This window comes from Aquila chrysaetos, chromosome 22, assembly GCF_900496995.4.
Source record: "Aquila chrysaetos chrysaetos chromosome 22, bAquChr1.4, whole genome shotgun sequence".
NCBI classification, from domain to species: domain Eukaryota; kingdom Metazoa; phylum Chordata; class Aves; order Accipitriformes; family Accipitridae; genus Aquila; species Aquila chrysaetos.
Window position 1 is genome coordinate 20,967,871 of NC_044025.1, and position 15,246 is coordinate 20,983,116.

The 15,246-nt window shown below is 51.3% G+C and overlaps 1 protein-coding gene across 2 annotated transcripts in view; it reads left to right on the top strand.

Annotated features, from left to right (window-relative positions):
• The window catches only part of ARHGAP26 (Rho GTPase activating protein 26), a 155,695-nt gene that overhangs the window by 97,220 nt on the left and 43,229 nt on the right, over nt 1–15,246 (top strand). For both annotated transcript variants that reach the window (XM_029997869.2, XM_029997867.2), the window contains exon 18: nt 8,442–8,601. In XM_029997869.2, coding sequence (XP_029853729.1) covers nt 8,442–8,601 — 160 coding nt within the window. The remainder of the gene's footprint in view (nt 1–8,441; nt 8,602–15,246) is intronic.

The window sequence follows — 15,246 nt, forward strand, 5'->3', positions numbered from 1 at the left end:
TATGTGTGTACGTACAAATGTATGTGGGGCACCGGAATCTGGAAATGTGTTTCTTGGCTCCTGCTCCCTTAATCTAACTCACCCTGTGGAGGGAGGTGGGAGGAAGGTCTGTCCATCGGCTGCACGGGTGCCCCACTGTGAAGTTGGGGATTAGCAGGCTGTTATTTATTAAAGGAAATAGTTACTGTACTCTTCCGATGTAGTTTCATGGAAGTTTGTTGCAATTCGATGGTTATCTACTGCCATGAAAAGTTGGAAGGTCATCGTGGGGTGAGTGGGTTTGCCCACATGTGTTTGGCAGCATGCACAAGATCTGGGGGGTGTTTTTCCAATCATTGGGCAAAACCTTGTTCCACTGGCAAAGATGGGACAAGCATTTTACCTGCTGTTGTTAACCATTACTTTAATTTATTCTACAAAGCTGGTTATTTCTGTATTCCCTTTCTTTCCAACAATTTTTTAGGAATTCAGTGTTTTGGAGGGAAGGGCACTGACCTTGCATTTGTGAAGTGAATGTGCTCCAAAATACCTGTAGTGTGGAAGAAAAAAAGTAAAAAACCCTGCTTTGTTACTCTTCCCTGTGGCCGATGCACTCGCATGAATATACAGGTGTACACCAGGGTAACTTCTGCTCATTACCCTGCGACCTGGCTCTCGGCTGTGAACTATTTCCCATGCCTCCCTGCAGGGACACTGGGAGCTGCACTTGCTAAAACCGGTGCTGGTTCTTGCCAGGAGGCTTTCTGGAAGCCCGTTTACTTTGGCTGTTTTCCATCTGTCAGGTAGGCTTCGGCATGTCGCTTTCCGTCGCGGCAGGTCTTTCAAGGGATTTCTTGTTAACTTATACTTGCTCTTTCAGGCTTTTATTGCCCTGCTGGCTATGTAGGTTTTCTTATTGCAAAGTGAAAGCATCGGTGATTTCTGTTTTCAGAGGAAAACCCGACCGCGCAGTGGGGGCTTTGCTGGGGGCACTGGGGCCGGTGGTGCTCGTGCACAGGACGGCTCTTGTGGGGCTGCAGGCACAGCCTGGAGCCAGCCAAAGCCCTGCTGCAGCACGAGCTGCTGCTGTTGCTAATGGGTAAAATAACTATTATTATCGTAGAGAGGAAAGATGTAATTGAGTGTAGCAGACTGAAGTTATAACCGAATGCTGTGCTTGCACGCATACAGCCAAAATTAAGGGAAGAAGCGCAAGGCTGGAGTGTGGGGTGTAGGAATTGCATTCACCTGCTGTTGCCTCTTGGTTGTGTGCTGTGAACGTGAAGTTTGCTGGCGTGGGATTGGGGTTTGGCCCCTGGAGGGAAGGGTGCAGATCCTCTGCGGTACCCAGCGTGCTGCGGTGCTGTGGGCTGCGGGAAGGGTGGCAGTCTCAAACAGAGCATCGCCATTGCAGGGTGGCAGCGGCACAGGGGACAGTGTTTGCAGCCCTGGCAGCCCCTGTTCCAGCTCTGTCCCCGGGGAACATTTGAGGGTGAAGCGCCCTTTGGCTGGCTGTATTTCTGCAGGTGGAAACTGCAGTGACATTTTAATATCAACTCGTGGCCGTGCCCGTCCGTGGCTTTCACCGGGGCGTCAGTGGAAACGTGTGGCGCTGCCGATGCCGTGCTGGGGTGTGGAGCAGGTTTGGGATCCCCCTGTCAGTACATCCCCCTAAGATCTCCCACCAAGCTCAGCTTGCCCAAAGCCAGGGAGGATGCCTTTGGAAACCGAGGCGACTTGGTCTGGAAAGCCTGAATCAGAGGAGCGTTGCAGCACCATGTGTGTTTTCCTTGCAAGTCACAGCACGTATGGTATTCACACCGATTAGGCTTACCGATACTGAACTTCACATTTGGCCTCTGCATCTGTTCAGTGTGATATGAGCACTTTTTTTTTTTCCCTGGGAGTGAACCCAAGCATCCAGCTGTGGCCACATTCACCGGGGAGAAAAAGAGAGTCTTGTTGGAGCAAGTCAACTGCCCAGAAACAGTGCAAGCGCATGTTTTGTCCCAGCTGAGCAGGGAAACCCGAGAGCAGTGCGGCTGCTTGCTGAAACCCCCTTTAATTCTCAACGTTGCATCTGAAGGTTTTGTCAGCTGCGTTCAGAAAGTTTCTCCTTGTCTTCGCTGGGAGGTTTTGTATTTCCCTGGTGATCTGTCCTCCTTTTGGATCTGCTGGCGTCCATCTGCATTCCTCAGAACTTGGCTGTCCCCGCTCCTCGCTCGAGCGGCGGTGCTGTAGAAGTTGCGGTGCTGTGAGTCTCTGCAGCCTGCAAAAGCTTGGGCTGCGTATGGTGTTGTTTTGCCCACGCTCCCGTCCCTGTTCCTGCATGCTGAGAACATGCAGTGACCACGTGGCGGCTGAGCGAGCCCAGCGAGCTCGTCCTCCCGCCGCTCCAGACTCCTTTGGCTCTTGCAGAGCTCCCCTCATCCAAGAGCAGTCCAGAAGAGCACAGGCACATCCAGAGCCTTAATAAACACGACAGGGTAAATTACGGTTATGCAATTTGTAAGTGTATCGTTTCTGTGCGTGTGTGCCCCGACTTGGGAGACGAAGTGGAGCTGGTCGTGCTCCCCGGTTCTCCGCTCCCCGCTGCTGTTCACGCCGGCATGGCTGTCTGCCACAGGCCACTGCGAATCAACCCCTCCGTCACCTCCTCCTATGCCTTTTAGGAATGATTATCCACATGCATGATTGACCGATTTAGCTACTTGGGACACCAGCGGTTAGTGCTGCAGGTGTAATTTTTTTTTTTAATGTGCCACAGCCTTTTTGGTTCTCTTATCGTGAGCGATGGGTGGCATTTGTGTTTACGAGGGCGCTTGATGGAGAATTTCTATTGCCAGTCTCCTCTGTTTCTGATATCGCAGGAGAGGAGCTTTGCTTTTTAAAAAATCTCATTTTAGTAACTTGAAATATTTTCATGATTATTGTTATTAGTCTTATTTTAAAACCTGAGCTGTTTCTTTCCTGACCCAAGTTTGCTTTTGACAAAACTCGGTATTGGGCTTCTCTGTTTTTCGGTACCAGGAACGGCAGGGATGCTAGCACCATTCCGTCTTCCTTCCGAGCACAAGGAGGTGGCCGTGCGCAGGCGGGTTTCACAAGCTCTGCGTTGCAGCGCAACGTTTTACAGTACGCCTGCAATAAAGCGCCTGCTGCGCTCCCAGCCGCCGGCCGGCGTTCCCGAGGCAGGTGGGCTCCCGGGGCTGGGTAGCCCACGGTGGGATCGAGCGAGGAGCTGCAGGGCCGCTCTCTCCCAAGGCACAGCTCCTCCGGCCCCTCGGAGAGAGCCGAGCAATGGGAGCCGCCGGCGTGGTGGCCAGCCCGGCCCTCGCCCCGCTCCTCGCCCGGCTCTCCACCTACACACTCATCAGCTGTAGCCCAATTAAACTCAATAATGTGCAGGGATGATTTGAATGCACCCAGGAACATTTCCCAGAACTCATTAGATTTTATCCGATAAATACCACCAATTGTGTGCGCTCACAGCCGCCTGCTCTCTGTCCGGCAGCGTGCGCGATCCAAATTAAATGGATGGAAACGGGGGGAGCTGGGGGGGCAGGTACACCGACTGCAGGGTGTCGCTTGAATTAAGCCGCCTACTGAAAACCTCGGCAGCCCTGCTGAACCTCTCCCCCAAGCAGGGAGCTATGCTCCCCCGGACGTGATTTTCTTTGCGAGGACTCGGTGGGAACGCGGCTGCTGTCTCGGTTGGGTCTGGCCGGCGTGGGTTAGTGCAGCTTTTCCACATACCGACTCGCTCGCCACCGAATGGATGGTGGATCCGCAGATGCCTCTGTTGCTCAGCGTGCTGTCTGCATTCACTGTGCTTTTTATCTTTCATTCATGTCCAGAGTCAAATGTGTTTAATTTGGAACAAACTCCCCAGAACAGCCTAAATAATTTTGGGGATTGCTGGCCCTCTGCACGATTGGCTTTTCACGTTAAATAGAAGCTCTAATGGTGGTGGCAGACACGAAGTGTATTTTTACCTGTAGCGACATGAATTAGCTGCATTATTTTCCATCCTATAAGGTCTTGTTAGGCCAGCCATTAACAAGCACTTTGTTTTCAAAGGTTTGTCCCAGGCATGGAAATAGAAACACTCCAGACTTTTCCTTTGTTCCCTTTCAGATGTTTGTTTTCTCAGAGATTTTTCTCTGAATCAGGGAAGATATTTGAACTAACAACAACACTCTTTGGCTGAGGCTTACATATGTGCATTTTATATATAAAATACATACACAAAGTGATTCCAGCCACAGAAAGCAGGAGTTCTGTGGGGAGCAGAGCCAGGTGCCCGAGGTGGCATCCCCTGGGCAGCTCCCACGTGCTGCACCCGAGCATTCTCCACCGCTCCCACAATACGGGTTTCTCTGTAGGTCGCTGGAGAAGCAAATGAGTTCCTTAATGGGATTTCTATGAAAATAAATATGAGCTGTTGACCAGGCTGAAGAAACTTAAATCATTAACATCTGTAAAATAAAAGAGAGCCAGCGCAGCGCTTCCCACAGCCTGCAGCACCCCTGGCTCTGCTGCATTTCTCCTCTGTTACACGATGCTCATTGCAAGCCAGTGCAACAAAGAAATATTTACTGTTCCTGTATGCTTTCCCTGCACTGAAGCTTGACTACCAATTACTCTGTATTAAATTATGTTTGGTCATGACGGTGATTATACAGTATCCAAGCAACCCAGGCATAATCTAATTTAACACACAACATGGATTTACTCTGCTCCCATCCCCCTTTGTTTTTCCGAAAGTGAATGTAAAGTGAGCGGGCGTCCACGGACACCCCCGGGAGACACAACCTGCCCATTCAGCTGCAGGGACAGCGCTCCCACGGGAGCCCTCGGCTCCCGGCCCGGGGTGTCCCCTCGGGGTGGCAGAGCTCGGTCTCCAGCTCCTTTGGCTGGGCGCTGGCAGTAGCCAGCACGCCTCTTGGGTTTGCACCAAGTGGGTCAGGTCTTCATGGAACAAAGTCCCTTTGCAGGGCTGCTCGTTGGTGATGCATTGCTGAGTGCAGATATTCCCCCGGTTGAGGGGCTCTGCAGACTGTCCCACGGTGCCAGGCTGATCTCCCGCTGATCCCGGAGACGTGTGGGAACCGTCGTGTGCTGCGAGGAGGAGGAGCAGCCAGCCCAGAGTCCAAAAGTCAGCGATAGCAAGCACCAAGCAGGAGTTAAGAGGTTGTTCTGCACTTTTCTCCATTAGTTGTTGCTTCCCACCTCCTGTTTGTGCTGGAAGTGACTTCTGCAAAGCGTGGATGGAGAGAGAACTGAAAAAGGACCCATCTAAATTAATATTAGTGCAATTGCTTTCAGAGTGCACCGAAGGCCAGGAAGAAACAGCAGGTTAAAAGCAAAATACATCGAATACTTGGAAACCTTCTGAAGGACAGCTCAGGAATGGCACTAACAATGCCTGCTGAAAAGCACCAACATCGAACACACTTTGGGATGAGAACATCTCATCTTTAGAAACTGCGGCATTATCTTCTAGTATAAAGGATGATGAAGAGGTATAATTTATAGTAAATTATCAGGTGGATAATGGATGTGGAATTTGAAGGATGTGAAAGGTGAATCATGTTTTGTAGCATAGCTTTGGTAACCAAGCGTTGTGAAGACTACTGCTGGAAAAGTACTTGTGGTACAGATCAGAAGTTCACGTGCCACCCAGGTTTATTCCAGAAAGGAACCAGACCTGCACAGTTGCAAAATGGCTTCCACACTTTACAAATTCAAAGCAAACACAGTCAGGAGGAGTTTGGTGCCAGCTGCGGGAAAGAGGCGAGGGCCAGCGCTTGTGTCTGGGCACGTGGGCATTCCTCGGGCAAAGGGCAGAGCCGGGTCTGCGGCTGGTGCTGCTGGACCATGTCTTGGTTGGGAAGCCATTAATAGTTTAGTCTGAAATAATTAACAGGACCGTGCACAGCTGCCTAGCCGTAATGAGTCAATGACAATGCAATTTATTAGAGTGATGTATTACATGGTAACGGTAATGAGAAATGGAGGGACCTAATATTGTAAGACTTAGATCAATTCAGTTGTTTTTTTATAAATGAACATTGTTTTACTAACCACAGAAGATCATTAAAATTATTATTTTATTAGTACTTTTCAAAACTATTTGAATTACAGCTGCTTTTTTGAAAATCCAAATAGGAGCATATGAACACGTCTGAAATATAGATGTTGTTGCAATGTAAAAATGTCATTGGCATTTCTAAGTGTCTTGATGAGGAGGTGGGTTGGAGTGGGGAAAAGGTTTGAATCCCTGTGTAAGTAGGAGGTTTCTTCCTGTAAGTAAGCAAGTTTTTTCCTAAATAAGAATTTGTCTCCTGTTGGACTTCTGCCTTTCTCTCGGCTCCGCAAGGTTGTGACCCCCTAAGGAAAGTTTGCTTCTACCCTCCCAGCTCTGCCGGTCGGGAGGCTGGTGCCGGCGTCGCTGTGCGCGCAGCTTGTCCCGCTCTCGCCGTCGTCGGTGAGGACGGGGAGAGGCTCGGAGCCCGCCCGGGGACGGGGATGGCCAGCCGGGCTGCGTGGAGGCGATGGGGAGAGCTGGGGGGCAGCGGCCGTGCCGGGCAGTGCGTCGCCTCGCCGCCGGCACGGGGCTCCTTCCTCCTCAGGGAATCGTCTCTGTAGCCGGAGCCTTTCTCTGGGGCAGCCCATCTCCTCCAGCGCTGCACGGCAGATTTCTCGGACACTTGTGATAAAATATTCAGAGCTTCCTGACAGTGGGGGAAGTTACAGGTAAGAGGGAGGTTCCGCAAGCTCCCGAGGGATTTTCACCAGGACCTCTGCACCTTTGAAGTTGTAAACCCAAGCCCAGATTTGGTGGAGGTGACAGGTCTGCACATTCTCCAGGGGTATAACAGGCACCAGGGGTGACACTTGCCTGGGCGGTAAATAGGGCTGAAGTTGCTGGGGGAGGGAGCTAAGCCAGCAGTCCTGAGCCCCTGAGCATCCCTTGGTGACGAGGTCCTCTTCTGCTGCCTGAAAAGCCGTGTGTAGGGATGAGGAATGAGGAGTTCTTTGCTGGATCAAGTGAGATTTGGATGAAAAAGGACGGAAAGCATCTTTTCTTCAAAGCCAGCCCTAGCTTACGCTGTGCTGAAATAAGCCAAGCATGCGCAGAAACGAGCACTGTGGTGTCTTGGCCCTGAGATCAATAATAAAAGCTCACGGCAGTAACTTTTTGGGACAATCCAGCAAGATCTGAGTCTCAGCCTCACTTTGTGCTAGCCTAGTGTGTTTGTCCAGGGAAAACGGGAGAGAAAGAGTAAAGGGAAAAACACTTAAAGAACCCCTTAAGCTAAGATCGCGATTGCGCTGCCTGAAGTTGTAGAGTTTCCTGGTTGAAGAGGTCAGGAGAAAACCACAAGAAAGAGTCGCGGCGACAGGGCTGCAGGGCTCCCACCGCAGGTCCTCGTTGCGTCACCCGCGCACGTGTCATCGCGTTACCGTCGTTGTGCGACTCCAGCACGTGTCTCAGGCGGAGTCCGTGGTACTCGGCGAGGTTGGTCCGTGCCTCAACCAGGCGTTCGCCGCAGAGCGGCCGAGCACCCCGGGTGCCCTGGCACCCGCAGTCGGACGCAGCCCAGGGACCTCCGGGCTGCGTCCCGCATTGCGGCGTGCCCTCGGTGCGTGGCGGCGGGGTCTCTGGGGCTGAGCCGGGGCAGAGGATGTGCCCCATTAGGGCTGCTGGTGCTTTGCACCACTAAGGTCAGGGGCCAGACCGGAGCTACTCCAAAGTAACCCCCCCTCCAAAGTAACACGAGCCACGGTACCAGGTCCCCAGCCCGAGCTGTTTCACTTTGCTGAACTGATCTGCTCCCACTGGGCTGCAATACTTGCGAACGTAAAAATAGATGGAGACGACAGGGAGGAAGGCTCAGGTGTCAGTGGATCCCTGGGAGAGCCGGTGTCCATGTCGCGCGGATTCCTTGGCGGGGTGGAGAAGGACGCGTGTGCGTGCACGTGGGTCCGGGGGTAGAGCCCGATCTTCGCCTTCCAGCCTGATGTGGTTGGGCTGGATGGGGCTGACCTCTGGTGCAGGCAAAAGCTTAAATGGGTGAGAAGGAGTTGGATTTTGGAACGTATTAGGTCACTCATTCAGTTGGAGAGCAGCGTGTGTCAGAGGTCCAACAATTTGTTTTTAGAAGGGTTTTAAGCATTAATGATTCAAGATGTTTTCCTGGGAGTGGTTTGCAACATGAGACTCAGTGGCCAGCGTAGTGTTGGGGTTTTATGGGATTAGTCAATTCGCTGAGGCTGAAAGGTCTCTAGTAACACAATAGTTAAATTTGTACTTTTCCACATGGCTGAGCCTTCAAGGAGCTCACCAGGAGTGTAAAAAATGTAAACAGCATTGTAAGCTTTGTGCCAGCCATGAGGCAGGGAGGGGGTTTCCATGCGGATTAGTTCTATCACCTACTTTTTTTTTTTTCCTCCAGAGTTGCAAATAATCACAAGCAGAACCTGATGACTGTTGCTAATCTGGGTGTGGTATTTGGGCCAACACTGCTTCGACCTCAAGAGGAAACAGTCGCTGCCATTATGGACATCAAGTTTCAGAACATTGTGATTGAAATTTTAATAGAAAACCATGAGAAGGTAATGGCTTTACTTGCTTCTTTCAGTGCAGTTAATTTGTGGAAATGAATTTGTCTCTCTTTGCAAACTGCAGCCCCCTCTCCCAGGGCCCCCTTTGCTCCCCGTGGGCAGCAGCACCAGCGGAGGCGGCTATGCTGCAGGCAGTGGGGTTGTGCCGGGCAGAACGGCACCTGGTACCTCCCAGGCGTTCCGACCAGCGATGGACACAACTCGGGATATGGTGTAGAGGCTCCAAAACTGACAGTTCTTAGGCTGTAGTCGTGTAACCAGCGCAGCTGGTAACCAGCCTTTTTTATGGTCATCTTGGTGTGTCTCGGCATGGCCGTGTCTCCGTTAAAGAAATCCCCCTTTCTTTCCCCTTTCCATTGCTTAATAAGAATTTGTCCTTAGTTTCAAGAGAGATGAGCGCTAAAAGAAACAGTGTGAGATGCACGCCTAGGCTGGCTTCCTGCTTTTCTGACTAAATCCGTGTTTATTCAAGTACTGGCTTTATCCACAAAGCTGATCTCCTAAATTATGATGCATTTGTGTTTGTCCGCTGTAAGGGTGTTCTTGTCTGCCGGTGGAGCAGAGGCAGCTCGGTGGGGCCGTGGTGCTGGCTGTCTCTCCCAGCTGGCCACGTGGGGTGGCTGCATGCAAACGGCAGTGCTAAAAAAATGCCATTTTCTTCTAAATTCAAACAGTTCCCTGATTACGATCTTTTGTTCGCCTGGTTTTGGTTGGAAAGAAATAACTAATTTGTGCATTCAGGCTGCAAAGAAAGAAGTAGAGGCAGGCTTGCCCCCAGCCGGGGCTGCCGTGGCAGGGTGGCATCGCGGCTCTGGCGTGGAGCTTTGCTTGTAGATGTCTTGAATGGGTTTCTTGCAGGTTAAGGTGCAAAGCTGAGCCTCTGGTACGGGCGGTGTGGGCAGCAGTACCGGGGCATGGCTGTGTGGGGCTGCAAAGGGGCATCAAGTGCGCAGCCGGTGGGGATGGGGGGACAGCGTCCGTTGTTGTATGTTCTTGGAGAAATTGCTTCCACAGGCACATAAAGGCCATGGTATTTATTTAGGACATAAGAGCTATTTTCTTCTCTTCTGCATGGAATGTAATGGCAATGGTGGCTTAATGATGAGCTGCTGTGCAGAGGGATGTGCAAGCAGAGGTGATGAACCTGCAGTTGTGAGCAAAGCCAGGCTCCCCCAGCCTTGGTCCTGCATGGAGGAACTGGCATGAAACCTCATGTCGGCCTTTGATGGTCACCTCTGTCCGTCTGTCATCTCTGTGTTGGTACAGGGAAGCATTCACCACCTCTCCCTGGTGGTGATGAGCTCTTTGGCTGTGCCGCCTGCGTCACGAGCAGCACGGCGTCGCTGCGAGCGTGTTTTATCTCCCTTTCCCTCGCTGTGCTTTATGGAGCCCTTCCCTCATGGGCCCTTATAGAAACACATCTTTAGACATTGATTTTTTTCTGCCTGAATCTAGTCGCTTGCTGTGGCAGCCGAGCCCTCCGTCAGCTGGCATCTGTGGAGGAATCGATGACAGATTTCTGCAATGATCGCATCTGGGTGGGCTGCAGGGCTCATCTCTGCTCACCAGCCAAATTACAGCTCCTATGCCAGGGGGTCCTGGCACTTCAGTGGTTCCCCCTCCTTAGAAGTAATTTACGGCACCAGCAGAAGGGTGAATCTGCAAGTTGGCTACATACATTTGTCACCAGTTGATTCTGCGGGTGGGTGTACCTGCTGCCTGGGGTGCCCGGGTGCAGCAAGGGCTGAAGTTGCAGGGTGCCGAGCTGCCCTCGCGGAGCTCACGGGGCTCACGGGGCCGGGGCCGGCTGCGGCTGCCACTTCGCACAAGGAGGCTATGAGTGAAACGCCTGCGAACCTGTGTCCCTGTCTCTCCAGGGCTCTTGGGAAAAGATCCCGGGAAGGAGGGAGATAGGAAGAGGTGACTCCGGGAGAGGAAAATGTTTTAAATGCAGTGTTAGTGCCGGTTCAGCTCCCGCTTTAGGATTGTTTCGTTTCAGTGTATTTCTTAATTTGAATTGATTCGAGCTCGTTGAAGGTTCCCCACAGGAGCTGCCGTGGGTGATTAGCAATATGCACGTTGCCTGCGCTTGTGCTGCTGGTGCTTTATATTGTTTTACATCGGTGACTCACAGACACTGTTTATGATTAAGTACATTCGCAGGGAAAATGTAATTGATTTGAATGGTTCCTGGCAATCAGCAACTGTCTGGTATTACATTATATTTCCCCCAGGTAAGTGGAATGCCTCTCCTGTCAAAATTACTGTTGTCATTGTGTAGCCAAAGAAATAAAAGCAAGCTTGGTGATGACATCTCTTGGTCTGAATAACTGCTGGCAGCTTGTTTACAAGGTTGCTTCAGTGGGCTTATCTGATTGCCAGGGCAGTGGAGAGCGTTTCAGGGGGGTTAGTCAGCGTTCCCTGCTCACCTGCCTGCATTTTCAGTCACCCCACCTGAGATTTGGCTCATCTTCCACGTGAGATTACCCCTTGGGAAAAACATTTGTCCCGAAGCCATGAAAGTATCAGAGAAGGATGCTGCAGGATACGGCGCTGATGGTCCCGTGCCTTCACTCGTTAACACGAACTTGCGCTCCCTTTGGCGGTACCTCTGGATTAACGTGTGCCCTGCACGCGCAATGTTTCCGATGCGCCTTGGGAGCGATGTGCAGTTTGGAGTCGTAGTCAGCAAAACAGGGACTTTCTGAAGGTTCCCGAAATGACTGGTAAATTATGGTTTTCTCTATGTTGCCAGAGCGTCTGACACAGACCATTAAACGCTGTGTGTAATCCAAAAAGTTAAATTGTTTCTGGAGATTTAACAGGTTTCCAGGTCTTGGATCCAAATTGTTTGTTATACTCGCAATAGCAGCAGTAAACTCTGAGACAGTTTTTAAAGCTTCTCAGACATGTTCTCCTCGAGAAGGTCTCTGCTGTCACTGGGAACTGCTGCACTTTGGGTGATCTCCCATGGGTTATACTGGCACCAGATCTTCTGGAAATGTAGAATAGCGTTGGGATGAGTGTAGAATTGGGGCTTGGGGAGGAGGGGACGATGGCTCCATTTGCCTGCCAGATGTTCCAATGCAGCAAACAGGAACCCTGAGAAAGCTGAGTGGAAGCAATGTGCCCAGCTCTCAACTGCCCAGCGCTACCCAACAAACCAACAAAATGTCAAATTGCTACTTAATAAGATATATCCATTAGCGATTCTCAGCCTTTTCTGTGTATGTTTGTGAATACAATACATTAAGGTAATGTTTTATAAAATATATCCTGATGATATATAACTAAATGGATAAAATGATTCTTCTCCTATGGCTCTGGATGTTGCCATGACAGGCAAACCAAGAATGTATCCTGTGCAAAAAAAAAATAAGGATGCTGTGTTGTATGCCTGGTTACTCAAGTGATTGCCATTTAAGACCGTATTTCTGACTTAAAAATTAAATGTTAGCCAAAAGTAATATTGAATTATTATTACATCTGACAATTGCGGATGTCCATCCATTTTCTCTTCCAAAGCTTAAATTTTATAGCTCTCTGGAAAAGACCATTGTTCTGAAGTGTTACAAAATTAAGAGATCGATTTACTGTCTTGATGATGTTCCCTCCAGACAAAAGATTGACCAGGTGAAATGTTAATGCAGCCAGTATTGATGACAAGTAGGAGACTAGTTTATGCAGGGAATCACAGATACGCGAACACTAACCTCAGTAAATGGTAAGGACTAATACTAAAGTCAAAGCCCTTAGCACCTCATCTTCTTTTTATTCTTTTCTGTAATTAGCTGAAATTTTTAGTGATGCTGTTGGCAGTTTTAGGTGGTCCTTGTATAAGACTTAGTACCACCGACATTTTGAACGTCACGACAGCTTCTTATTCTCCAAGTTCCTTGAGCGAGTGCAGATGCAGCTTTGTGCATGGGAATACACCAAGCTGTTGGCCGGAGCAGAGACCAGGGGGTGGACCTTTATATGCTGTTATATCGCATCCCTCTGATTTGGGCAGGATACCTAATCCGTCTGGTTTTCACCTTCCTTGTAATAAAATGGGCATAATGGGGTAATTAGCACCAAGCACGAGGAGGTCCTCCAGTGCGTGCCAGGGTGTGGGAAGGGAAGGAGGGCTCTGACGGGGGGGACACCATCCCTGGCCCCACCAGCACCCCCAGTGCAAGCGTGGGCGGCCTGGCAGCAGGGAGCAATTCCTCCGAAACCCATGGGAAGCGCGCGTGCCTTATCCCTCTCCTTGCACAGAGCAGCCGTCGGTGCTGGGGGGGCACCCTCGGTCCTCAGTGCTGGTGATGGGGCCATGGCCGGTGTCTCTGGAAGAGGTGCAGGATAAAGGATGTAGCAGGACCTGGATGTGTTTCATTCAGAGGTGGGAGAGAGGTTTAAAAAAGCCTCTAAACTAACATCTGAGATGAGGTGCTGCCGGGTCTTTGCCGTTTTGCAGACAGGGGAGAAGGTGTGGAGCCACGAAATTGCCGCCTGCATCAGGCTGAGCGAGCGAGCACGGTACGGCTGTAAATGTGATTTATGAATCCTGGCTGCTTCTCTCCCACTCTGGCTATTAAACTGTCTCTCTCTCCCCATTAATTGGGCTCTGTGACTGGGAGAGCTGTAACACAGGTTTGCGTAGTGAGGAGCATGTCTCGGCTATTCTTGTTAAATTAAAAAATGAAACAAACCTGAGAAACTTTCCTGTGAAGAAGAGTGGGGGTTTTGTGCAAGCGATGTCTCAGCTGAGGGAGATGGAGTAGGAAGTTTTGGTCCAGCAGTGCCGGTTTCCTGTGCTGCTGAAGAGATCTGTGCCGTTTCCTGGTGCACAATTATGGCAAAGTCGCATCTACAGTGAGCTATTTATCTTGCAGTTCTTGGCGTCTCTCCTTAGACCTTCAAAATCAGCGTTGTGCTTTTTTAAATGTAGCTGTTAATTGACTTTTCTCCATTGTGAGCGGCTAAATTCAGCCCGTGTGCTTTGTGCTCAGAGGTGGTAGAGAGAGCGGCTTTTAATAGTCCTGCCTCCGCCTCCACGTTGCTTCTGCTCCCCCCTCTCTGCCTTTGTCTTGGTGGAGATGCCGTAGCGGGCTCGGGACACCGAGGAGATCCGTGGGTGAGGACCATCTTGGAGAAACACCGGTGTTTCTGCTTCATCAGGAGGCCGTGTCACGCTGTCGTCGCCACGGCGTGCCGGCCAGAGCCGCGGCTCTCGGTCCTGCTGCAGCGTGGGCTGCCGGCCGTGCCACTGGGGCAGCGGGTGTTCCTCTGGGGAGCTCGCTGCTCGAGGGGCGAAGGGTGCTCATGGAAGAGGTTGTGGCTTGCTAAAAGAAGTGTACAAGGTAGCCAGAAGTGTATTTACTGAGTCCTTAGGTTGCAGTTGTGTCAGTGCCTGAAGCGCCGGCTGTAAACCCAAGGGCTCGAGTGGAGCACGAGCACATCGGAGCCTGCGGTGGGAAGGGCGGGCGGGAGGAGATGGTGGGCTGCGTGTGGGCGCAGGCTGCCTGCCCCCTGCCTCCTGCGCTGCCTGCGCGTCTCCCTGCCTCCGCGAGAGCGGCCGGGGAGCGTGCGGCACGAGGGTGCAGTGCAGGGGCATCCGCAGTGCGGATATTGGGGCTGAGGAGGCATTTTAACTGAAATACGAAGTTGGTTATGGTAAGTTGGAGTGTGCAAGATGTCAGGTGCTGAAGCTTTTTAGTAAAATTGTTTCATAATGGCATCCCAGCTGCATTTAAAAATGCAGCCTCCTTATGAGCTGGGGCTGGTTTTAGTCACTGAGTTCATAATTTAAGAGTATATATATCTTCTCTTATTAAAGACCAAAAAAAGGAGGCGAAAACCTGCAAGTTTATTTTCAGGTGTGCTGTGGGAAATCATTGCATAAAATGCAATTCATAAATCAATACTTTTATCTTGCTTGATTTATATATTTCATTGTAGTTCCCAATTAGAATTTACTATTGAAAAGCAATTTGAAAGCAAGAGCATGTTAAAGCAGGCAGTGGCTGTGCCAGGTATGGGCAACGGAGCGCAGGGCAGGCAAGGTGCCCCTGGTACCGATTTTGCCCCCCCGCCCATGCTGAGGATCCTGCCCCAGAGAAGCTGTATTTAGCACGCAGAGCGAAGGGCTCACGGCTCGGGTCCCAGCAGCCGGGACAGGCACCTGAAGCATGTGCAGCTGTGTAGCGTTTTAGCATGGTAAGCAATGCGCTACGAATAGCCCTTCTAAGCGGGACCTGCGAGCTGGGCTGAGCGCCGGTGCCTGTGCTGGGGAGGGCCCTCGGGGTGCTGGGGAGGGCTGGTGGGTGCAGGGAGCGGGGTGCGGCAGCCCTGTGGGAGGCTGGCGAGCCACTGGCCCCCAAACTCCTGTGGGGAGCCTGGGAAACAGCCGCTTCGGAGGTGGGAACGGCTGCGGGCAGGCGTGCGTGGGGTGAAAACGAGCGGTGCCGCATGCAGAAAGCGTGGCATGGGCTGCTTCTCCCTCCGCTAATCCATAAGCCCAGGAGGAATGTGTGAATGAGCTCAGCAGAGCTCTCCAGGAAGGGTTGCAGTAGGACTCCATAATCCATCCATCTGTTTCACAGCATGCCCGACTATGCACAGTCGGATTCAACTGCTCACTTGGTCGGGGCC